At 47.0% G+C, this 27,022-nt stretch overlaps 1 protein-coding gene across 2 annotated transcripts in view; it reads left to right on the top strand.

The window, feature by feature from the left end:
- The window catches only part of LOC134943836 (melanin-concentrating hormone receptor 1-like), a 61,076-nt gene extending 34,722 nt beyond the window's left edge, over positions 1–26,354 (top strand). The window contains exons 1-2 of one of the 2 annotated variants that reach the window (XM_063932442.1): positions 18,018–18,146; positions 24,252–26,354. In XM_063932442.1, the coding sequence (XP_063788512.1) occupies positions 18,134–18,146; positions 24,252–25,291 (1,053 nt within the window). In that variant the 5' untranslated portion in view covers positions 18,018–18,133 and the 3' untranslated portion in view covers positions 25,292–26,354. Of the gene's footprint in view, positions 1–18,017; positions 18,147–24,251 lie in introns of those variants that run through there. The other variant, XM_063932441.1, reaches the window with a different exon arrangement.
- Positions 26,355–27,022: the final 668 nt, after the last annotated feature.

Below are 27,022 nucleotides of genomic sequence, written 5' to 3'. Positions count from 1 at the left end.
GAGAAAGGGGGATAGAGAAAGATAAAGGGGGTGAGAAAGAGAGAAAAGGAGTTAAAAGGGGGCAAGGGAGAGGAGGTAAGGCAAAGGGGGGTCGAGAGAAAGAAAGGGGAGGATGAGAGAGAGAGAAAGGAGAGGGAGAGAAAGAAGTGGGAGAGAATGGGGAAGAGAGAAGGAGGAAGACAGAGAAAGAGAGATAGAAGGGAGAGAGGGGGGTAGACACAGAGAGAGAAGGGGAAACAGAGAAAGATAGGGGGAGGGGAGAAGTGACAGTGGGAGAGAGAAAGGGGAAGAGAGAGGGGGGTTCAAGGGGAGAGAGAAGGGGGAAGAAACAGATAGAGAAGGGGGGTAGACAGAGAGAAGATACAGAGAGAGTGAGAGAGAGAGTGAAGGGTGGAGACAGAAAGAAAGTGAAGGGGGAGACAGAGAAAGAGAAGGGGAGAGACAAAGAGAGAGAAAGGGAGAGAGAAGGGGAGGGAGACAGAGAGAAAGAGAAAGGGGAGACAGCGAGGGAGGAGGGGGTGAGGGAAACCCAGGAAGAGAGAGAAGGGGGAGAGTGGTGAGAGCAAAGAGGGGGGAAAGAGGGGGAGGGAGAGTGATAGAGAAAGCGGGAGAGAGATAGAAAGGGGAGAGAAGGGGGAAGTCAGAGAGAGACAGAGAGAGAAGGGGGAGACACAGAGAGGAGGGAGACAGAGAGAGAGGTATGAAGAGAGAGGGAAGAAGTGTGAGTGAGTGAGACAGAGAGAGGGTTGAGACAGGTATCCCTATCCCCCCAGTACAGGCAGCACTATGTACCCCCCCCCCCCCCCTTCCCCTTTACAGATGTCCCTGTGTACCATGTCATCCCCACTGCAGCAGCGGGTCCCCCGTCATCACTGCCGCAGCAGTGGGTGTGTCGTCCCCCCGTCCCCCCCCGTCTTCAGCACCGCAGCAGTGGTGCGGCATATAACCACAATTACTTGCAGGTGTGACTTAGTTGGGCCTAATTGAATGGATCCTTTAAGGAGCCTTGAGGACCAAGTTTAGGAAACACTAGCTTAAACTATGACCTCTCTTGCATCAAAATCTGAAAATGGAAAATAACTGGTGCATTCCTGTTATACACTAAAATGAAAGCCATTTATTTCCCTGCTCACAGGCACATAGCTTCAGAGCCTCATTTTTATTGCATAATACATTTGTGTGGCGCAGATAACTTTTGGATTTTTTTATACTAACTCAGTTGCCATGACAACTAATGCATCCTGCCCGGGGCATGCCGAGATTCTCCTAGCGTGGACGGAGAGGGGACGAGGAAACGCTGCCAGTGTCGCAGTGTCCAGAATGGAGAAGTTAATTATGGGCTTCACACCATGCAGAAAACATTACTGCACACCACATCAAAGCCAGCAAGGTGTTTGGAAACTATGAATAATATTTAGGACACAGCCTGATAGACTGTTTTGTAATTTGGGTCTGATCAGCCAGAAACACATTTCTATAGGGAGAGATAAGGAATATATGACAGTGGCCGGCAACGGAGAATGTAAAAGTTTAAATTAAAATAAGATATAATAAATGTCAGACTGTAGTGCCTCAGTTATGTGCTGGTGTCCTGGCTGCAGGCTCATACAGATTGGTTCAGCCGACAAAATGGCTGCCCCTACTGTACTATGCAAGTGTATAGATTTAAGGTGGGACTATCCTGCTGTCCCGTGGATAAGGACATTTGTCCTAACTCCAGAACACTTGGGAAATATGACTCAGTGTCAGATGCCCTTTCAATGCCACCCAGGGTAGGTGTGCATGGCCTTCAAGAGGGGTTTTTATGGGGAGTAGAAAGGAATACCCAGCTCTCCTGAAGCAATGGTGGCATGTTCCAGTGTGATGTGGCCCCGAATAGCATGGCCAGGCCACACATCCTTATCGCGTACATGCCACTGAAAAGCATTATTCTGAATATTGGTTAGTTTTATGTACAAAATGGCTTCCTGCAACTGAAATGAGCCTTGTCGTGAATCTTGGTAATGCTCAATTTATAAAATGGCTACCAACACTGTGCCTCGTGCCTCAGTGATGTCACTAGCTCCAAGGGCAACCTCATGAATAGTGCTTTAGCCCACAAAATGGCTGCCTCCAATCTGTATGTGACAGACGCATTTTTGAGCCATTTTATTTATTGCTTGATCTGACAGGAACAGTGTTGTTTTCAGTATAAAATACTATTTATGTGGATAGAAAACACTTTATAATGACGGGCCTGTAGCTGTTTCTTTTGTGTGAGCTCGTCATTTGTTTTGGTTATCCAGGAACAGCCCCACACTCAGCTCCGGAAATATTTAACTTGGAGCTAGAGCCAGTCTGTTATCCACAAGCGGCGGCCGCCATTAAGGCCAACAAACGCGTCTCCTGAAATGAGCATGAAGATAATCTGATTATCCGCAGGGTGTCCCAGCCCCGAGCATTTAACTAATACGAAGACATTCATTAGATGAAGAATCAATAGTGACTCCGGCAATAAATGATAAATTATATGCTTAAAATCAGTAATTGGGTTTTATAGAAAACCAGTGCAAAGCATTTATAATTATTTGGACACAATAATAAAAACAAAGCATAGGTCTATTCATGAACTTTATTACATAGATACATTTCTTACCTAGATACATCTGTTACCTAGATACATTCGTTAGTCATATTACATTGAGCAGGAAGTACCCTGTGAGACATCTAATGCACCATGGTAATTATTAATATAGCAGATTTCAGTAATCAGTCTAACCAGGGCTTAAAGTGGTCCTGGAGAAGTGGTGGAACTTATATACCCCACCACCTACCACCCCCCCTCCCCCCCATTACATTACCCCCCCCTCCATTACAGGGCCAGTGCTAGTGTTTTCGGCACCCCCGTGCAACTATAAATTATTTCCCTGCTTACCAAACTATACCATAATAGCCACCGTAGGTGTGGGGGTGCCGCGGGTGGGGGAGGGGCGGGTGTGGTGGTGCAGCGGGTGGGGGAGGGGCGGGTGTGCTGCAGGTGGGGGTCCAGAGCCACCATGGGTGGTAGAGGGGGGTGTGGGGGTGCCGCGGATGGGGCCCGGAGGTACTGCGAGTGGGGGAGGGGCAGGTAATGGTTCTCCTTCTTCTCCTCCTGGAAACAGCTAAGCTGCTGTCCTCCCCTTGGCAGTGGCTCTCCCGGAGACTCGCACAGCAGCCAAGCAGCCAGTCACTGTTGTTAGTGCCGCTGTCCAAACGCACCGCATTACATGGAAGAAGAGGCACTCAATAAACTACAGCTCCCAGGAGGCATAGTGCCAGAATGCTTTGGCATTAAGAGCTGCTGGGAGGTGTAGTGTATTTAGTGCGTCTACTTCCCTGTAATGCTGCGTGTTGGGACACCGGCGCTAACAATAGTGACTGGCTGGCAGAACTGACTGACTGGCTGAATCAATTTAAAAGGTGAGAGTGCTGTGCAGCTTGCTCACCTTTCCGGGGGCCGGGAGGGCCACCCGATTTTAGGGAGCCTCCCGGCCATTCCGGGAGGGTAGGCAAGTATGCATTAAATGTACCAGAATAAGTTATTAGGTTCATAATAATATAGGGGTCTATTCATGAAGCAGTGAAAAGAGTGGAGAAGTGAGCCTGTGGAGAAGTTGCCCATGGTAACCAATCCGCTGTTCCGTACAATTGTATAGTATGCAAATTATAAATGTTACTTCAATGCTGATTGGTTGCCATGGTCAACTTCTCCACAGGCTCACTTCTCCACACTGTTCACTGCTTCGTGAATAGATCTCACAGTCTGTAACATGGCAGTTAAGAGCTGATTGGCTGGTGCAATTTATCACTCACAGTATTTATCACTTACTTCAATTCTGATTGGCTGCCATGGGCAACTTTTCCACTGGCTCACTTTTCCACACTTTTCTCTACATCATGAATAGACCCCACAATATGACAGCTTTGTTACTATGGTTATATGTTGAAAGCTGCAAGATATGGCCATCATTAGTATGGTCCAAAGCTAATAGGACAACCAGCCTGTCTTATAGGGAATGAAGCAAAAAGTTGAACACGGACCCCAGTATCATTTAATTAATCTCTTGTTAATTACAAATTTTAAGATATACAAAACTGATTAGATAAATATCTTGCTTGCCGTGCCCCCTTATCTGTATGGCTTGGTGTGCCTCCTTATATGTATGGCTTGCTGTGCCTCCTTACAGTATATGTATGGCTTGCTGTGCCCCCTTATATGTTTGGCTTACTGTGCCTCCTTATACGTTTGGCTTACTGTGTCTCCTTATACTGTATGTATGGCTTGCCGTGCCTCCTTATCTGTATGGCTTGCTGTACCTCCTTATATGTATGGCTTGCTGTGTCTCCTTATCTGTATGGTTTGCTGTGCCTCCTTATATGTATGGCTTGCTGTGCCTCCTTATATGTATGGCTGGCTGTGCCTCCTTATATGTATGGCTTGCCATGCCCCCTTATATGTATGGCTTGCTGTGCCTTCTTATATGTATGGCTTGCTGTGCCTCCTTATATGTATGTCTTGCCTTGCCTCCTTATATGTATGGCTTGCCGGGCCCTTTTATCTGTATGGCTTGCTGTGAGGGCCTAAGCCCCAGTAAGCCATCTAGGAATATTGAAAGTGATTTCAGCTGTTTTAATCTTTCAACAAATATAATCTCTCCTGAAAAACAAAGCGATGTTTTAGTGATATTATCTCCCTCCGTCTTTAGGCAGTAGTACTCATTACTCTGATTATAAGGATGTTGTTAGGTACTAGGATTGCCATGTTTGTTCCTCCGCTTAATAAGCAGTTTTATTTTAAAATGATGGGGCCATTCTGCAACAGTGCTATCAAGTTTGGATTACTGAGTGAGCCTCCTGAGCCTTCTCTTAGGGTGGCAAGAGAAGAAACTTTCATCGGCTGCACGGTGCACCTACTTCAAATAAAGAACACTCATCCCTATGAATTATGTATTGCACTACGGCAGGAGGAGCAAGACAAATGGGGTCTGCTTTCCAGACTAGCTACCAGGACTGGAGTCTAATTTCTGTACTAGCCACAAGGACTGGAACATGCATTCTACACTAGCCACCAGCACTTGAATGTAATTTCTGTTCGAGCCAGAAGGACTAGAACATGCATTCTACACTAGCCACCAGGACTGGAATGTAATTTCTGTACTAGCCACCAGGACTGGAACATGCATTCTACACTAGCCACCAGGACTGGAATGTAATTTCTGTACTAGCCACCAGGACTGGAACATGCATTCTACACTAGCCACCGGGACTGGAATGTAATTTCTGTACTAGCCACCAGGACTGTAACATGCATTCTACACTAGCCACCAGAACTGGAATGTAATTTCTACACTAGCCACCAGGACTGGAATGTAATTTCTGTACTAGCCGCCAGGACTGGATTCTAATTTCTACACTAGCCACCACGACTGGAATTTAATTTCTACACTAGCCACCAGGACTGGAATCTAATTTCTACACTAGTCACCAGGACTGGAATGTCATTTTTACACTAGCCACCAGGACTGGAATCTAATATCTACACTAGTCACCAGAACTGGAATCTAATTTCTACACTAGCCATCAGGATTGGGATCTAATTTCTACACTAGCCACCATGACTGGAATCTACTCTCTACACTGGCATCAAGGCATAGAGTCTAACTTCTATACTGCCCACCAGGACTGTAGTTTGATTTCTACAATAACCGCCAGGACTGGAGGGTAATTTGTGCACTAGCCACCAGTACTGGAATCTGCTTTCTACACTAGTCACAAGAACTGGCGTGTGCCTTTGCACATTATTATCCAGGATAGGAGTTTCATTTCTACAAGGTCCATCAGGACCGAAATCTACTTTCTATTGTTTACTGCATCTTAAATTAGTACCAAGATTAATTTATAAATGACGTGATACCACAAACCAGGGCCAGATTTAGGCCCACGTGGGCCTGGGGCTGAAAGTGATCAAAAGCCTGTTGTGAGAAGCAAAAAGGGTGTGGCCAGTGCTGTGTGGGTGTGGCCTGTGATGTGTGGGTGTGGTCAGTGCTGTGTGGGTGTGTCCTGTGCTGTGTGGGTGTGGCCACTATCAGCCCCAGTGTCTCCTTAAATATGTAAAAACAGAAAAATTGCATCAATGTGTCAGGAAAACAGAAATAAGAGTTTAATACTATGATTTATGACCATGTGGCAAGCTCCAGGTTTTAAGGATATCCATGCTTGATTCCAGATGTTTAAATCAAATTGCCTGAGGTACTACTAATGGGGGAGATTTACGAAAGCTTGGAGAGACATAAAATGGAGATAAAGTACCAGCCAATGAGCTCCTGACATTTTTTCAAACATAGCCTATAAGATGACAGTTAGTAGATGACTGGTTAGTATTTCGGGGGTAATTCCAAGTTGATCGCAGCAGGATTTTTTTTAGCAGTTGGGCAAAACCATGTGCACTGCAGGGGAGGCAGATATAACATGTGCAGAAAGAGTTAGATTTGGGTGTGGTGTGTTCAATCTGCAATCTAATTTGCAGTGTAAAAATAAAGCAGCCAGTATTTACCCTGCACAGAAACAAAATAACCCACCCAAATCTAACTCTCTCTGCACATGTTATATCTGCCTCCCCTGCAGTGCACATGGTTTTGCCCAACTGCTAAAAAAAATCCTGCTGCGATCAACTTGGAATTACCCCCTTTATCTCTATAAAGCTTTGAGAAATCACTCCCACCCGTGGCAGCATTTGGGGAACTCTGGTTTAAACATTATATATATATATATATATATATATATATATATATAGTTATATAGTTGAGTTACTTTTCCTTAATCTAGTTGATAGTACAAAATAACAAGAATAGGATTGGTTGCTATGGACAACGGCCCGTCGCATTTTTGATACATCTCCTCCCAATCTTAATAATATTTAATGGCCGCGCCTATAGGGCTTTTTTTAGTTAAGTCCAAAGGTGGTACCTGCAGCCATATGAGGAAGTAACAGGCCGGGCGGGCTGCACAAGTGTTAATGTTCCCTTGCAGAGGCAGCAGAGACTGGTGTAAGTCATTCCCTAGCGCCTGCACATATGAGATATGTCACGTTGTACAGATAATTTGTAGTCCTTTTGTATAATGTTGTCTCAGCAATTTTCACAATTACAGTTAATTGCCAGCTGTGGCTCATTCACAGGCTGTGAATCTCTTCTTTGTTTCGTTTGACAAATTCATCCCCAATAGGACAATAATATAGACTTTCCTACAAAAAGAGCCTTTAGGGCTGGAGCATATAAGCAGCACTAGTGGCAGAGGCTGGATAAACTCATTGCCATTCATTGTGGGTGAGTGAGACATCGTGATTGTAAATGGTTTCCAAAGGTGCAAGCCATTCCAGAGGTGTACGCCATTTTGGGGCTTGCGTAGAGATGGACGTAAACGTATTTGTACTGGACAGGAGCGTATTAATGGGGGGGGGGGGCGTGTGCCTGAGCAAAATGCCAGTTAGATAGCATGATAGGCGATTTTGCAGAGCTGCAGAAGCGGGACGCCGGAGAGGTAAGGACTGAAGAAATGGGTGCAGTCTGTGCGGTGTAAGCCCCCTGCACCCATTATAGTTACGCCACTGGTACTGGGCATGTGCATCCCCATGATGAGTCAGCTGCATCCTGGGTATCAGTGAGCAGGGCAGTTGAGAGCCGGGATGGGCCCAGGTACTTTTCAAGGGGCGTGGCCTAATCACAGGAGGTGTGGTCATGTACCCTTAGAAAAAAATACTGAGAAGAATAGTATTTTAAGCAACTCCATGGACACAGCGCAGCCCAGTACACAGCGGCGTGTGATGGGCTGAGGAAAAGAGCTGCAGCTGCTGCTGCTGCCAGGTAAGGGGGAGGTTACCTGGGCCCCTACTGGACCCTCACTGGGTTCCTCGATCAGACATGGGCCTGGGTAATTTGTATCCTCTCCCCCCTCTCTCACCACCACTGTCAGAGAGGCAGAATGGGTGTGTAAGCCTTGAATCTTAAAATAGAAAGGTGACTCTCCCTTATAGGCGCTAATCCTTTCTTGAAATTATGAATGCCAATAGCCTTAATCTGGAAGGTATTGGGTCTCTGGATGTGTGTTTAACGTACACCGGTTGTCAGACATAGGGGTGTATTCAATGCATGTCAGATCCTTTCAGACGGTAAGGATCCGACAATGCAGTATTCAATGTTAGTCCGACTATTTTTAAAGTCGGATTGACATTGTCGAAGACGGGGCTCAAAGCTGTCGGATTTGGCCACAATACACGTGGATCCGAGGCTAATCCGGCGATCCACATGTTTTCCTACAAGTCGGAATTGCCGACTTGTCAGAAAAATGGCAGCCCCATTGAGTAGGTCAAATCACTAGTCGACCTGAAAAAGTCGGAAACTGCCGTCTTTCCGACAAGAATTGAATACACCCCTTAGTTGTAAAATATAGTAATGCAGAATCTATTAGACAACAACTGACAAGATAAATAGACAATAAAGTGTGCATAAAAGCCTGAGTGACGCTACAATGAAAATGAATCCTACCGATGAAGGTGGATGGCTGTGTCGACACAGGCGTGACAAAGGGACCAGGTCGTCCAGAAACACGTCAGCCTTATCCTGATGTGCCATCATCAACTCGCGGACTATCTTGACTAGTTTTTGCTGATATTGGGAATTTAGGGGGACATTTACTAAGCAGTGATAAGAGCGGAGAAGTGAGCCAGTGGAGAAGTTGCCCATGGCAACCAATCAGCACTGAAGTAACATCTACAATTTGCATATTATAAAATGATACAGAGCTGCTGATTGGTTGATGGGGCAACTTCTCCACTGGCTCACTTCTCCGCTCTTATCACTGCTTAGTAAATGTCCCCCTAAATCGCTGGGAGGCAAAGCAGTGTATTTTCCCAGGGTACCCTGCATAACCACACCTGCGGCTCCATCTACCTTCGTCGGTAGGATTCATTGGCGTCTGTATTCTGACAGCAAACCGCTGAGGGATAGCACACCAGTTGGAGATAGGTAAGAGGTATTTACCATGAGACATGAGATCCTGATGGTCCTGTATTTGAGAGAGAGAGAGAGACTCATGTCTGGTAAAGTGGCCAGTGGGAGACAGAAATGCATTCTGTCCCAAAGAACTGAAACCATACCAAAGCGACCCCAGTGACAGGCTGAGTAGGAATGGCCATCGACTATCGATGGTCAGCAGCTGTCGATGGTTTGCTACTGATGGTCAATTGTTCTGCTGGTGGCAGATATCCAATGGTTCTCTATCCACGGCAGAAAAAGCGGTGATGTATTTTTGCAACCCACTTAGCCTCGACCCTTCGCTGATTGGTCCACCATCCGCCGTTTCCCACCCTCCACTCAGAGCCACTGCCAGTGCAAAGTGTGTGATGGCCATGGTTTACCTTCCTGTCATTGATGTAAAGCATCAATGGAATCATTGATGGTCCCTATTGATGGTGGAGCCTTTGGTGGCCATCCCCAGTGCAAAGTCTGTGTATTGATGTGAGTTGTGCTGCTACAGTGAAAGTGATATGCTGCCTTGCTGCCCACTTGGCACAGAGAGGCGAGGAAGGGGATTAGCACATCCTAGGAGAACTACGTTATTGATATTGGGGGTTATTTGATGTGGAAGCAACCAAAACAGCAAGCAACAGGGCAAAACCACACTGCACTGCAGGTGGGGTAGATGTAACATGTACAGAGAGATTTTGATTTGGGTGGTGGGTGTCCAAACTGAAATCTGAATTGCAATGTAAAAATAAAGCTGTCTAACATTTGTGGGCTACATGCAAAAGCAGCCAGTATTTACCCTGCACAGAAAACAATATACAGTATTTCCTCCCCTAGCATTGCAAAATGGTTTGTTCCAACTTACATGCTATTTCTGCCTCACTTCCAAATCCGAATCAGGCCCATTGTAGTTTGTGGTTGCTGATACTCTGAGCCAGTCTATATTTTAATATGAATGTTTGCAAATAAATGATCTAGTGGAGGCCAGTGTTTTGCGCCTATCTTCTGACCCTAAGGCTGCTTGCCGTGAGGGTAATCCTGTCACATTATGGTATTATGATATGCTGGGAATTGTAGTACTCCAGACTCCACCAGGACAGTATACTGTAAATGAGAAACTGTTGTAAGAATCCCTCTAAGACCTGCATGACACTTCTACACTGCAAGGTTCAAAAAGAAATATTATTGGTGACTTTGATGTGTGAGGTAACCATGGCAACCAGACGGGCATTTTGTCCTCCATGACGGTTATCTGAACTTGTCTCATAACAAAAATTCACAGACAACTTTTAAATCAATAGGACAATATTGATCTTGCCAGATTAGATTTAAGAGGAAATAACTCCAGCTTGCAGCAAGTATTGTGACTGCTCTAGCTGTATATCCACCGATGGGCGCATTCGTACAGCAGGTCGGCGCCAAGTAATGCATCCTCCAGGATTCTAACAAGAATATGGACTTCGCTATCCGTTCTTCCTACACATTTGTTTAGGATGCCAACATGTATATCACGCCCATGTATTTGTTGTAAGTCTCACCACTGACTAACAATATATTGTATAGTTTTTCGGGTTCGTCACTATAGGATATTTGGGTGTGGTTCATAGGGTTGACCACACTTAGGTCAACAGTGTCTAGGTCACCCACTATTGGTCGGCAGTAACTAAGTCGACACATAAAATAGGTTGACACAAACATTAGGTTGACATGAGCAACGTCGACATGCCAAACGGTCAACATTATTTTTTTTTTTAAATGTTGATGTCGTTTTTTCGCAGAGTGACCAGGGACCCTAATTAGTGCACCGTGTCCGCTCGCATTCGGGCAAGATACCTCGCTGTGCTCGGCACAGGTTACTGGGGGTGATGTATGAAAAACGTCCTAACGGACGTTATGTGCCTGGGGGCGTATCACCACATTATCGTGGTGATACGCCCCCACCCGCTGTCACAATGTATTATTTGCATGCCTGCCGATGTGGGAGGGCGTTATGTCACCTGTAGTGTGATATGCCTTCTTCCACATCGGCGAGGCTGTTATCGGCGCAGCAGTCTGTGCGCATGCGCCCTTCTCCCCTCCTTCCAGCAGGCACTGCTAGCAGCCTCCGGCTCATGCGCCGCCGGAGGTTTGTCCAGGAACAATAAAGTTTTTTCATCTCAATTTCATTTAAAAAAAAAAACAACAGCACATCCATGATTGATGGTAACACACAGCGCCTGGCCGGGGGAGGCGTTACGCCCGGCGTTCACAAGAGACGAAAAGTGACAGCAGAGGCAATCATACATTGCCTCTGCTCTTCGTCTCCCATTCACTTCAGCGGGGTAGCGGTAAGTGGCGGGGGCGCGCGGCGGAGAGGCCATACGGCGTTAACACGCCATTCATACATTAAGAGGAAGTGCTAAATGCAGGCTTAAGGTGCGCTGTGGTCAGCGGAAACCACAGCGCACTTTCATACATCTGCCCCACTGTTCCCAATTGTAGTCCACGTGGATCGGAAAGTATGAAAAAGATAAAAAAAATGAATTTTTTTTTGAAAAACGCATGTCGACCTTTTGTAATGCCGACCTAGTAACCATGTCAACTTAATGCATGTCGACCTAATGCATGTCGTTGAATAGTGGTTGACCTAATGCATGTCGACCTAAGTGTGGTCGACCTAGAGACCGGATACCGGATATTTCATGCTGGTTACATTGGGGGTGATGTATGAAAAACGTTCTAATGGACGTTATGTGCGGGGGGGGGGGGGGCGTATCACCACATTATCGTGGTGATACGCCCGCACCCACAATGTATTACATGCATGGCAGCCGATGTGGGAGGACGTTATCTTACCTGTCCCACAATAGCGCTCCTTCCACATCGGCTCGGCTGACATCGGCGCCGCAGTGTGTGCGCATGCGCCCTTCTCCCCTGCTGCCAGCCGCCGCTGGCGGTATGAGGCAGTGTTTGTCCTTTATCAATAAAGTTTTTTTGTGTAAATTTCAATAAAAAACAAACAAACAAAAAACATCCACGAATGCTTTAACCACACATCACCTGACCAGGGGAGGCGTTGCGGACCGGCGGCCTTAGGAGGCGAAAAGTGACAGCAGAGGCAATCATACATTGCTCTGCCCTTCGTGTCCCATTCTCTACTGCGGGGAAGCGGTAAGCGGCGGGGGCGCGCGGCTGGCAATGCACACGGCGTTAACACGCTGTTCATACATTGAAGGGAAGCGCTAAATGCAGGCTTTTAAGTGCGCTGTGGTCAGCAGAAACCACAGTGCACTTTCATACATCTGCCCCAAAGTGCTGTACTGACCAGGAGTGGGCGGATGAGTCAGGCTGTGCTTGGAGCAGCAGCAGCCTCTACAGGACACATACAGCAGCACGGCCCAGCTACCCGCTGCCGGTTACACAGAAGGGGGATCCCAGGCGTAGCTACCCCCGTGTGCTTTCAGACAGACAGGCAACACCTGGGACCCAAAATGATCACTGTCACTCGCTACATCCATCCAGATTCAATCTACTATTTATTTTCATTTATTCTTATGTCACCTAGACTGTCGTACACATTAACAGTTATTAATAGCTAATAGTCTGGCAACACATTATAGTATATAGGCCCCCATTTATTAAACCTTAGAGAGTGCTAAAAAGCACGGTGATAAAGTATCAATCAGTCAGCTCCTAACTGTCATGTTACAGGCTGTGTTTGAAAAATGACAGGAGCTGATTGGTTGGTACTGTATCACTGCGCTATTTATCACTCTCCAAGGCTTGTTAAATCTGGGCCATAGTTGGATTATTTCAATCCAACCAGATCTGAGAACAAATTGGTTACACCGACTGTGCATGCGTGCAGTGTCAGACTGCAGGTTACTGTGATCAAGTATGGGCGGATTAGGAGGAAAGTTGTCTCAAGAGGCTATAATGATAGTATTATCTATTTAAGGGTCAGCTGATGACAGCAGATATAGGGCGCTGTAGTTCTTTAGCCAACCAGATTATTCATGCTGACAGATTACAGGCACGTTAGTCTGTTATCAGAGGTGTAGCGCGGAGCCATGGCTCCCGGAGCAAGCTCACGTCACGGCCACATCCTATATACACACAAATACATAGTTCCCGACAGGGAAGAAAGCATTGAACCCCACAGGGGAAAAAAACACAATAGCCTCCACAGGGGGGAAAAGAAAAGCACTCTGTAGTAGTGATGCTTACACACGTAACGCCCCCTGTACCAGTGCCACTTACACATGTAACGCCCCCTGTACCAGTTACGCTTACACGCGTAACACCCCCTGTACCAGTGACGCTTACACGTAACGCCCCCTGTACCAGTGCCACTTACACACGTATTGCCCCCTGTACCAGTGACGCTTACATCCGTAATGCCCCCTGTACCAGTTACTACGCTTACACGCGTAACGACCCCTGTACCAGTGATGCTTACACGTAATGAAGAGCGCGTGCGAATAGCGCAAGGAGCGTAAAATTCTAGGCTGTTAGGATTGCATGGGCTTTACACAATGTGTAGGTTACTTAACAGTTAATAGGCTTGGGGGGTTGGTCTTAATTAGAATATTGGGAGTGTAGGGAGGAGCTAGCAGACATTTTAGTCAGACAGGAACTACATCCTGTCTCAGGCCGGTGTGTGGCGGGAAAAAACGGCAGTTACAATGGCTATTGCGCCGCTGTTTGTGGGTGCGCTCTTTGCCCAATACATCGTATACTCTGGCCCTCCTTACCAGGGGTCATTGGGGCTCGGCTGTCTGGACGGCTCTATTATGGTGTATTGGGGAGAGTTGGAAACTCAGCACTTATTGGCGTAAGCCAATGAGATAAAGAAGTCATGTCGTGGACATGCGTAGCGGCAATAAGTCGTAATGTCACTGTTGGTCTGGCCGTTCTTTCTTATTGCCACCATACTTAGCTTAAATATATCATAATAAATAACGGTTGACCAATTTTAATGGCATTTCAGTTGTCTGTGTCGTTATTTCTATGTGTCATTTATTTCTAGATAAGTTAGTTAGTTCACATTTATTTGTAAGGTTATTGTGTAATGATGTCATGCGGTCCGACATCAGACGATAGAAAGTTTATGCCCCCTTACACACGTAGGGGTAAATTTACTAACATTCGTAATTTTCGGAAAAAGGTCAAAGTTCAATCACGAATGACATCGAAAGTGTAAAACTGCAACTTTTTGAATTTGTTACGATGGATTTACTAAGCTGTCGTATTCGGGTTTTTCTTTTCTTCCGATGTCGATGTCATTCGTGTTTTTTTTGTGTTTTTTACGGCAGTGATTAGCAAAACACTGCCGACTTTTTTACAATTAATCTCGGCCGGATCTGTGTGATCCGTGCTGGGGTTCAATTTTTTTTTTTTTTTTAATTAAACACTGTAAAATTTAAAAAAAAAATTGCGTGGGGTCCCCCCTCCTAAGCATAACCAGCCTCGGGCTCTTTGAGCCGATCCTGGTTGCAAAAATATGGTTAAAAAAATGACAGGGGTTCCCCCATATTTAAGCAACCAGCATCGGGCTCTGCGCCTGGTCCTGGTTCCAAAAATACGGGGGACAAAAAGAGTAGGGGTCCCCCGTATTTTTAAAACCAGCACCGGGCTCCACTAGCTGGACAGATAATGCCACAGCCCGGGGTCACTTTTATATAGTGCCCTGCGGCCGTGGCATCAAAAATCCAACTAGTCACCCCTGGCCGGGGTACCCTGGGGGAGTGGGGACCCCTTCAATCAAGGGGTCCCCCCCCCAGCCACCCAAGGGCCAGGGGTGAAGCCCGAGGCTGTCCCCCCCATCCAATGGGCTGCGGATGGGGGGGCTGATAGCCTTTGATGTAAATGAAAAGATATTGTTTTTAGTAGCAGTACTACAAGTCCCAGCAAGCCTCCCCCGCATGCTGGTACTTGGAGAACCACAAGTACCAGCATGCGGCGGAAAAATGGGCCCGCTGGTACCTGTAGTACTACCACTAAAAAAATACCCCAAAAAACACAAGACACACACACCTTGAAAGTATAATTTTATTACATACATACACACATACATACATACTTACCTTATGTTCACACGAGGATCGGTCCTCTTCTCCAGTAGAATCCAAGGGGTACCTGTTGAAGAAATTATACTCACGAGATCCAGGGGTCCAGGGTCCTCGGGGAATCCAGGTGTAATCCACGTACTTGAAAAAAATAACAAAACGGACACCCGAGCCACGCACTAAAAGGGGACCCATGTTTGCACATGGATCCCCTTTTCCCGACTGCCAGAAACCCACTCTGACTGATGTCTAAGTGGGTTTCTTCAGCCAATCAGGGAGCGCTACGTTGTAGCACTCTCCTGATCGGCTGTGTGCTCCTGTACTGACTGACAGGCGGCACACGGCAGTGTTACAATGTAGCGCCTATGCGCTCCATTGTAACCAATGCTGGGAACTTTCTGCCCTGCGGTTGACCTAAAGTGACGTCACCGCTGAGCAGAAAGTTCCCAGCATTGGTTACAATGGAGCGCATAGGCGCTACATTGTAACACTGCCGTGTGCCGCATGTCACTCAGTACAGGAGCACACAGCCGATCAGGAGAGTGCTACAACGTGGCACTCCCTGATTGGCTGAAGAAACCCACTTAGACATCAGTCAGAGTGGGTTTCTGGCAGTCGGGAAAAGGGGATCCATGTGCAAACATGGGTCCCCTTTTAGTGCGTGGCTCGGGTGTCCGTTTTGTTATTTTTTTCAAGTACGTGGATTACACCTGGATTCCCCGAGGACCCTGGACCCCTGGATCTCGTGAGTATAATTTCTTCAACAGGTACCCCTTGGATTCTACTGGAGAAGAGGACCGACCTGCGTGGGAACATAAGGTAAGTATGTATGTATGTGTGTATGTATGTATGTAATAAAATTATACTTTCACGGTGTGTGTGTCTTGTGTTTTTTTGGGTATTTTTTTAGTAGTAGTACTACAGGTACCAGCGGGCCCGTTTTTCCGCCGCATGCTGGTACTTGTGGTTCTCCAAGTACCAGCATGCGGGGGAGGCTTGCTGGGACTTGTAGTACTGCTACTAAAAACAATATCTTTTCATTTACATCAAAGGCTATCAGCCCCCCCATCCGCAGCCCATTGGATGGGGGGGGACAGCCTCGGGCTTCACCCCTGGCCCTTGGGTGGCTGGGGGGGGGACCCCCTTGATTGAAGGGGTCCCCACTCCCCCAGGGTACCCCGGCCAGGGGTGACTAGTTGGATTTTTGATGCCACGGCCGCAGGGCACTATATCAAAGTGACCCCCGGCTGTGGCATTATCTGTCCAGCTAGTGGAGCCCGGTGCTGGTTTTAAAAATACGGGGGACCCCTACTCTTTTTGTCCCCCGTATTTTTGGGACCAGGCGCAGAGCCCGATGCTGGTTGCTTAAATATGGGTGAACCCCTGTCAATTTTTTCCCCATATTTCTGCAACCAGGATCGGCTCAAAGAGCCCGAGGCTGGTTATGCTTAGGAGGGGGGACCCCACGCAATTTTTTTTAATAAAATAACAACTTTCCCACCCCTTCCCACTGATATACATGCACGGATCTCATGGATCCCTGCATGCCTATCCAATCACGGAAAAAAAAAGCAGGTCTGTTTTTTTTTAGCACTTTTTTACGAGTTGTAATTTTTCACGGCAGTGTTTTTTTTTTTTTTTGCTTTGCACTTCTTAGTAAATGACCGAGATTCATACTTAAACAGCCGCGTTTTGACCGATGGTGTATTCATTCGTAATTTTTTTGTTGGACTTCCAAAAAATTACGAATGCCCTCATCACTGCCGTGATTATTGCTTAGTAAATTACCGAGATGACACTTTGATGAAAAAACGGCATCTCGGTCAAAATCGGGAGCTTAGTAAATTTCCCCCGTAGTGTCCACTGTATATATGTATATATAGTGGACAGGACACATGAGCAATTGATTGATACAACATGGGTTTCGTAGGTGTTAACTCATCAAGGGGGTCATTCCGAGTTGATCGCTAGCAGATTTCGGTCGCAGCGCATCGATCAGACAAAAAAATCTGCACTTCTGCACATGCGTATGCGGCGTATTGCGCACGCGCGTCGTACTATTACAACGAACGATGTAGTTTCACACAAGGTCTAGCGAAGCTTTTCAGTCGCACTGGCTGCCGCAGAGTGATTGACAGGAAGTGGGTGTGTCTGGGTGTCAACTGGGTGTTTTCAGGGAGTGTGCGGAAAAACGCAGGCGTGCCAGATAAAAACGCAGCCGTGGCTGGGGAAACGCAGGCGTGGCTGGGTGAACGCAGGGCGTGTTCGTGACGTCAAAACAGGAACTGAACAGTCTGAAGTGATCGCAAGCTAGGAGTAGGTCTGCCGCCACTCTGAAACTGCACAAAATGATTTTGTAGCCGCTCTGCGATCCTTTCGCTCGCACTTCTGCTAAGCTAAGATACACTCCCAGAGGGCGGCGGCTTATCGTTTGCATGGCTGCTAAAATCAGCTAGCGAGCGATCAACTCGGAATGACCCCCCAAGCCCTGAAAACAGCAGTGCTCCCATGCAGTAGCCTGTAGAGGGGGAGGGAGAAACCCGAGTGCAGAGAGTGAGAAACTTTCCATTTCTGCTGTCACTGATAGCAGAGGTCCTTGCAGGGAGAGCAACTTTCACGGCTGTTAGTGTGCAAGCACAGGGGTTTCCAGGCTCCCCAGACAGACATCACTGCTGTGCGGGGACACTACAAAGCTGCTGCCCTCCCTCTCTCTTCAGCCGCTCAGCACGGACAGCATGCGATACTGCCAGGAGGAGTACAGACAGTAGAAGTGCTGCATCTCTCGGCTCTAAGGAAATCTGGGAGGCGGGAGCCGGCGCTGCTGCCAGGCGCCCTCTGAAGTTTCCGGCAACTGGAGCTTCGCTCCACTGGAAACGCCCTCCCTACGCCCCTCTCAGTTATGACATACACTGAAGGCACCACCAGGGCATTTTACTGTATATACAAAGTACAAGTCCGACTGGGATGGACTTTTCTAGGCAGGGAGATTTAGAGGGTCATTCAGACCCGGCCACTAATGCGACCTGCAGAACAGTTTGCTGATGGATGCGACCGCAATGTGAGTGACAGTGGCGGGCGTTTGTTGAACAGAAACACAGTGTTGGGGGGGTGGGGGTGGGGGCGAATAGGGGCAGGCCCGGACCATTTTTAGGGTGGCTGCATGACGTCACATGCAGTCGCTCCGATAAAAAAAAAAATGCCCGCTGACCGCCTGAGAGCGCAGCCAAGCTGTGCTGTCAGGGGTCAACCTTAGTTCCAATGCATCCGCAATTAGATTGCAGACTCATCTGGAGGTGGCCTCACACGTGCTGGGTGGCCTTGCCCTGTGCTGGGTGGCCCCCAGCGTATGCAGCCATCTGCGTTCATCTCCGAATAACCCCCTTAACGCATAACGTTGTGTTAACATTGCTGTATGGATAAGCAAAGAAAGGGTTAAATTAATTTACATGGGGTGTTTCTTCTCCTTACTCCACCTATGGCAGACCTTGTACTATTGCCCAGTGTCCCCCATACTGCACTGGTCACTAGCCACACTCTGGGGGTGATGGAGAGGTTGCCACAGGTAAATCCTGGGGTGCAACTGCTTATGAGGCAGGAGTACTTCCTAGCCATTGCATGAGGGAGGCTTCTTGCTGCCATAGGTTATTGAGGAATCTGCCTCATAGGAATCAGACCCTGATTGCGGCATATCAGTAGTATTTTATTTTTGTTGTTTAACCTTTACATAAAACAACACTATATCAGGAAATGTTACACAATGCCTCTGGTAAGCTATAAAGGCAAATAGCTGTGCTGGCGGGATAGATGTTAACATCTGAAAAGTCCTCTTAGATGTCTGACCTTTAATAATATTTAATGAAAAAAAGGTCCCTGTTCAGTATCAATACACGCTTCACCGCCACCGCGCCTGGCTCGTGTACAGCTGCCACCGCGCAGAGCCGGCACATCAAAGAGGCTTTAATTAGGCAATTTGCAAGAGACTATTGCTAACATAGCTGGCCAGGGTCTTGCAGAAATGAATGGATTATAGTTTCTCAGAAAATCTCACACACACACACACACACACACACACACACACACACACACACACACACACACACACACGTATGTATGTATGCATGTGTGTGTGTGTGTATATATATATATATATATATATATATATGCTGTTTTTTTGTGTGTAAATCAGGTTGAAATTGAAACTCCTGTTTATGAGAATGCAGCCCATCCATTCACTAGGAGGAGATGACCTCACAGAGGCATGAGGCACCAAACTGCTTCCATATTGATCTTTTGTTCCTAAGCTATAGTGTTGATGCTACTTAGTTTATGGGTATGCCTATGCCCCATGGCTGAATATCAAGAGACCCATCTTGATTATTTGGTCTAATCTCTGAATGAGCCCGTAATAAAGTATTTCATTCTAGATAGATGGATAGATACAGATGTGACCCTACACATCATTGCATCGCGGGCTGTAAGTCGCGGCTTAGTGTATTGTAGCAGAAGCATGCTACCATGGAACAAAGAACTGGGGGAGCCTTTTAAAGCATCATTCAGCTACCCGGCGCAGGGTGTGTAGCGGGGGTATGCAGGGGAAGGTGGCGGCAAGAGCATGCATAAGGACTACAGACAATGGGGAAAGAATGGCTGACGGAACAATGCAGATAGATAAACAGATACTACAGGTGATTACGTGCTAATAAAAATGGAGGTGCATCAGTTCTAACACTTGTCCCAGATTTTTTTTTTTCCCATTTGCATCTTAGATGCAGCTGGAATGTGATAAATTCACCCTAAATCGCACTATGATCATTGAATACATCGCAGGGATGTATCAATCATCGCAGGCAGGGACTGAGATTGCCAGAAAGCTTTGTCCCTGCGAATCTGGTTACCGCGAAACTCAGGGTTTTGTTTTACACTGTCATCAGCCTGTGGGCCTAATTCAGACCTGATCGCTGGGCTGTGTTTTCGTATAGCCGGCGATCAAGTCTAAACTGTGCATGCGTATGCACCGCAATGCACAGGCGCGTTGCATGGATACAAAGCTGATCTCCGCTCAGCGATGGGTTTGTGCGAAGAATCCATTTGCACGGGCGTTGACAAGGAGATTGACAGGAAGAGGGCGTTTGTGGGTGGCCACTGACCGTTTTCTGGGAGTGGTTGGAAAAACGCAGGCGTGTCCAAGCGTTTGCAGGGAGGGTTACTGATGTCAATTCCGGCCCCGGACAGGCTGAAGTGTTCGCAGCGGCTGAGTATGTCCTGGGCTACTCACAGACTGCACAAAATCAGTTTGTACAGCTCTGCTACACAGGCGTTCGCACACTTGCAAAGCGAAAATACACTCCCCTATGGGCGAAGACTATGCGAACGCAGGACTGCAAAAAAAACCTAGTGCGCGAACAGATCTGAATTAGGCCCTGTGTGTCCATCAGACGGGTGGTCTTCTGTTTGCCGGCGGTCGGGCTCCCGGCGCTCAGTATACCGGCGCCGGGAAACCGACAGCCGGCATACCGACACTTATTTTCCCTCGTGGGGGTCCACGACCCCCATAGAGGGAGAATAAAATAGTGTGGCGCGCGTAGCGCGCCACCGTGCCCATAGCGTGGCGAGCGCAGCGTGCCCGCAAGGGGCTCATTTGCGCTCGCCAAGCTGTCGGTAAGCCGGCGGTCGGGCTCCCGGCGCCGGGATGCTGGTCGCCGGGAGCCCGACCGCCGGCCAGCCGTAGTGAACCCCATCAGACACACAGAGCTGATCACACTGGCTGAATCCCAGCACAGCTTTTGCTGTCAGAGAGCAGAGACAGCTGCAGGAGGCAGGGAGTCGGAGATTACGCTGTCTCAAGACAATGTCAGCAAATATCCACTCAGAAGAACATATATGAAAAGAAAGAGTGTAAAATAAAACAAAGGTAGTAACATTACTAAAAAAGGGGCAAATATTACAATCTGCCCCTGAGCTCATCTCAGTATGGTCTTTCACATATCACAGATATCTAGACTCAAAATGCCCGATACCTATATAACTACAAGCTAGGGCACACTGTGCGTCAGGAGCACTCTCAGTGGTAACATATAGGTACATTTATATTATCTTGGAATGCCGGCAGTCAGAAGACAGACAGCGGCATCCTGACGCACAGAATACCGACATTTGCTAGGTAAGTATCCTGACCCTCCCCCTCTATCACCCTAAACCTCCCTTTTTCGTGCCTGACCCTCCCTCCCCGCAGCCTAACCCTAACACCCCCCACCCCTCGCAGCCTAACCTAATGCCTAAACCTAACCTCCCCCCCATGACCCCCTCCCCCGCAGCCCAACCCTAACCCTCCCTGACATACTTACGATTGGGATGCCGACAGTCGATATTCCGGTGCCGGCATTGTGATCAATGTTGGCATCAATGTTGGTATGCCGGCGTCAGTCACTGACCAGTGTCAGGATTTTGCCATCGGTATTCCGACTGCCGGCATCCTAAACACCAGTATGCTAACCGGATCTCGGAAAATGAATCAGCTTACAATATCACATTCTATAATCACTGGAATATATAAGTGATATAAACTACATACTGTAAATGAACTTTTTATCATAAAATGTGTGATACTTTTCTGTCACATTTGAGTATTGCATTAAATAAATCCAACATATCCTTATTTTTACCATTCATCTACAGCAGAGGTTCTCAAACTCTGTCCTCAGGACCCCACACAGTGCATGTTTTGCAGGTCTCCTCACAGAATCGCAAGTGAAATAATTAGCTCCACCTGTGGACCTTTTAAAATGTGTCAGTGAGTAATTAATACACCTGTGCACCTGCTGGGTTACCTGCAAAACATGCACTGTGTGGGCTCCCGAGGACCGAGTTTGAGAACCTCTGATCTACAGTATGCTCCTAATCAGCACGTGTGACAATATCCTATGTGACGCAAATTCCCTATGGTTGTCACAGGAGCTGTCACGTAGTACACTTAACTAAGTCATCAATGGGGGTCATTCCGACCCGTTCGCACGCTGCTTTTTTCCGCAGCCGTACAAACGTGTCCGAACTGTGCATGCGCGCGGGTGCCAATGTGCAGACGCGCCGTTGTCCAGCGACGGCCATCGCCAGGCAGCGACGAGATCAATGAGAAAGCGTTCACAGCGGCAAACGCAAGAAGATTGACATCAGGAAGGCGTTCCTTGGTGGCAACTGACCGTTTTCTGGGAGTGGTGAGGAAAACGCAGGCTTTTGCAGGGCGGGTGGCTGACGTCAATTCCGGGACCTGACAGACTGAAGTGATCGCAAGGGCTGAGTAAGTTGAGAGCTATTTAGAAACTACACAAAACTTTTTTGACCAGCTCCCCTGCACATGCCTTCGCATACTTGCTAAGCTAGAATATAGGCGGCGTCTATCTGATCGTACGGGCTGCAAAAAGTTGCAGTGTGCTATCAACTCAGAATGACCCCCAATGTGAGGTCTCTATTTGTCTTCTGCTTGCAAAAATTTGTCACTGACTCTAGACTGGATATGAAAGTCTGAAATATGTTTTAATGAACCCATATGACAGCTAATATATGTCATACAGTATTACATGTGACACAAGTGGTCTTGGGAAAATATATGTGTTTTTCTTTGTGTTCATGTGGAACCTTTAGCACAATGGGGGTCATTCCGACCTGATCGCTCGCTGCAGTTTGTCGCAGCGCAGCATTTGGGTCGGAACTGCGCATGCGCTGGCACCGCAGTGCGCCGGCGCATGGCAGTCGTCGCTGCCTAGCGATCGCCTCTGAGACAGAGGCGGTCGCTGGGCGGGAGGGGACTGAACGGCGGTGTTAAGCCGCCGTTTAGGAGACACGGTTCGGGCAACGCAGGCATGGCCGGACCGTTGGGGGGGCATCCGGTGGCGGCTGCGTGACGTCTCACGCAGCCGCTGCGGCCAGCCACAGAAACTGCGCTGGCTGGGAGTTACTCCTGAAATACAAAAGCATTGCCGCTGTGCAATGTTTTTGTATTTGTGCGGGGGGGGGGGGGCGGCACTGACATGCGGGGTGGACTAGCCCTGTGCTGGGCGTCCCCCCGCATGTCAGGGAAGATGATCGTAGCTGTGCTAAATTTAGCACAGCTACGATCAACTCGGAATGACCCCCAATGTGTAATGTGATGCTGTCTGTCATACAGATAAGTTTATCAAACCTTTGCAAATACTGTTTATAGCCAAATACTATTTTAGCTTTAAATGTAATTAAAAATATCATTGAAATTGAACGAAAAACCTCCAAAAATGTCATAACGTGGCATTTCAGTCTCAACTTTTGCTGACCATGATGAAGAGAGCAATACTACAGCACATATATGGATACAAGTCAGTGACTTGGGATGTTGGATGGACTGTACTGAGCTGTAATACATGGAGATCAAAGAAAGAACAGATTACAGTCCTCTACACATTTTAGAGATTGATCCACTAAGGTGCAAAATATGTTAAAAAGGTTGTTTTATCTGAAAATTAAAAAGCTTGGCTATTTTTAGTCATCAAAACTTATCTTACCTACAGTATGTTATACATTGGTCATGTAAAGTGGTTGTATAAATTAAATGCTGTTGTAGTTCATACAACGAACAGGAGGGTACTACCAAACCTTAATACAACAATCCTCCATAGATATTTTAAGCATGCATCTATCAAAGCTGTCCTCTTACAATTTATCTATTTTACAATATCTCTTTAGAGGTTGTAAATAAATATGGCTGCCAGTCCCACACAAGGGCCCACAACTGATGTAATGTCATGTAATGGAAGAGGTAGGGAGAAGGAGGGGGTGGATACTACAGTACACAAAGCAGACATAAGACATACCTCACATTGGGGTTCTAAGTATCATGTGACTGTGGTTGCCATGGAAATAACATGCAGCCTGTAGAAACAAATGAGGGAGAAATGGTAATTACCAAGAGTCTTCTTTAGCCTGCCAGATGTTTAAAACGAACACATACTTAATTGTTTCACGGGATTTCAAGTTTTTATTACTTAACTTTAAAACTTGAATAAAACAAAGGACATTTACAATCTGACTGGCTGCTGTGGGTTACAGCACTTTTGTGCACGTATCATTTATACAGATAATTAGTATACGGATCATTGGCCCTTGTTAATGAACATTTTGCTCTTTGTCTCTGCAGTGTTCAGTAGAAGACAAGACCATGACAGCATCATTCTTCCGGTCATCTTTGGCATCATCTGCTTGGTAGGCACTATTGGAAACTGCATTGTCATCTACACCATAAACAAAAAGCCAAAAGGAAACCACAACATTGCCGATATCTTCATTGTGAGCCTGTCAGTGACCGATCTCCTCTTCTTGCTTGGGATGCCATTTTTAATTCACCAGCTTCTGGGCAATGGAGTCTGGCATTTTGGTGCCACCATGTGTACTCTCATCACAGCTTTGGATGCCAACAGCCAGTTTGCCAGCACCTATATCCTGACTGCAATGTCCATTGACCGCTACCTTGCCACGGTACACCCCATCCGCTCTTCGTATGTGAGGACAACCTGTGCAGCGGCTATGGTCATCTTGATGTTGTGCCTCTGTTCCCTGATCACCATCATCCCCGTTTTCATGTACACCCAACTTATTGAGCTTCCAGATGGCAATGCCGGTTGTGGCATCATTTTGCCCAACCTGTCGATTGACATTTATTGGTACACTCTCTATCAGTTCTTTCTGGCCTTCGTCATCCCTCTCCTCATCATCTGCGTTGTCTACATCAAGATCCAGAAGCATATCTCATGCATGGTGGTCCCTCTACCCCAAAGGAACTTCAGAGTACGCTCCAAGAAGATCACTAGGACATCTGTCACTATTTGTTCTGCCTTCTTCATTTGTTGGGCTCCGTACTATATTTTGCAGCTGGTGCACCTGAAAGTAGAAGATCCTACGGTGATATTTCTGTATGCCTACAACGTAGCGATCAGCCTTGGCTATGCTAATAGCTGTATAAACCCATTTATTTACATCGTCTTAAGTGACACCTTCAAGAGACATCTGATTAAGGCTGTATGTCCAGGGCAGCAGCAGAGGCGAGGTGAGAGGCACACCACCAGTGAGGTCAGCCCTTCTGTCAGAATATGCTCTGTGCCCACTCAGGAGACCTCTCTAAGCATGATGTATGCCCACAACATAGACAATTACATTTCTCTGTCCGTTTCTGTCCCGTGAACAAATCACCTTAAAGAAGCCACTGGGATATTGCACAGAACTCATTGCTTAAAGGACAACGATCTCAACGTGGAAGGGTTTAAGGAAAACATTTTCACAAATGGAATTATTTCAGTTTTCTCGTCTTCACCCCATAAAATTAAACATCAAAAAGCTCCAGTTCTAGCTCAACCCTTACTGCACTCTCTCGCTGAGCTGGGAGACAGGCAATGGGTCATATTTACAGACTAGGAAAAATGTGGATGTGCAGGCAATTTGCTCTTGTACAACTGCCCCTATTCACCTATTTTACATTATTCTTGTTGCATTACGGTTTGCACATTTTGCACTGGTCTGTGCATGCCCGCAGATGGAAAAGCACATAGATGGAGTATAAGACATGCCAGGAAAAAAGTCATGCCTATGTCCAATGTGGTGGCAACATTGCAGTAGATAAGAGACTCTATGGACTTCTATACAGGGCTGGACTGGCCATCTGGCATTTCTGGCAACTGCTAGAACGGTCAATGGCCTGATGGGACAGTCTGGCCCGAAAGCCTGGCCAAGCAGCTCCTCCTCCAGGCGCTCTGCTGGGCTGACATGCTGAGGGAATGCCTGGGCCCAATTACATCCCCAGTCCATCCCTGCTTCCACTTATTATGTATTTATTTACTAGCAATTATTTATATAGCGCACACATATTACATACCCTGTCACATACCCAGATGACACATAGGTATGCAACAGGGTAGACGCACCAGGAGGGGTAAAACAAATGATTGAGGATCTAGGTAGACTAGAGGAATGGGCAAGAATGTGGCAAATACAGTTTAATGTAAACTAATGCAAAATCATGTATTTGGGTCTCAAGAACCCAAAGGCTAAACCGCTCTGAAATTGTCGGGTTTTTTTTATGAGTGAATGAGGTGAAGAACATGAATTTAACCCTATCCTAAACGATTTTAGTAAAAAGAAAAAATATATACATTTTTTTTTTAATTATCCCCCAAAACATCGATCGGGAACATTGCAACCATTGGAACATCACAACCATTGTGACTTTAGTTTTTAGGTCCTGGACAGCTAGGGGGGGGGGGGGATTGGGGGGGTTGTTTTACCCTTACCAGCGGCTGTCATTGTCTGCAGCCGCGGGGGAAAGGGGGGGGGGGGGGAGTTCTGCTTTGCGGACCAATCAGCAATGATCTACAGCACTGCAGGCACAGGGGGAGAGTGCAGGGAGGTAGATAGACCTTCTGGTCCCTCTGACAGCAGCAGCGGGGGGAAGTTTCCCTTCCCTGCCGCTGCTAACACTCTCTATCTGACTGGTCGCATCCTGTGCGACCAGGTCAGATAAAGCACTTGCAGGCATGGTCGCATCTGATGCCACCATGCCAGGCAAGTGGTTAATGGTACTATAACGGAATCTACTGAGTCACTATTTTAGATTACTTGAAGGCCGGTAAGCAATGTAACAAAACACTGAGGAATGCAGGTGAGATGCTTGGTTGCATAAGGAGAGGAATCAGTAGCAGGGAAAAAAATACGTACTAATGCCATTATATAGGTCAGCTTCATCCAGAAGGGTATAAATACTGTACAAAGAAGGGCAACTAAAGACTGTACAAAGAAGGGCAACTAAAATGGTGCATGGCCTACAAACGCCACACGGTTAAAGCCTTGGTGGATATGGAGCCCAAGTTCTCAGTGCTATAATGCAGTAGTGCTAACCACTACACTCACCGTGCTGCCTAT

This window comes from Pseudophryne corroboree, chromosome 7 (assembly GCF_028390025.1).
Source record: "Pseudophryne corroboree isolate aPseCor3 chromosome 7, aPseCor3.hap2, whole genome shotgun sequence".
Classification (NCBI taxonomy): Eukaryota; Metazoa; Chordata; class Amphibia; order Anura; family Myobatrachidae; genus Pseudophryne; species Pseudophryne corroboree.
This window is presented reverse-complemented; position numbering and strand designations above follow the sequence as displayed.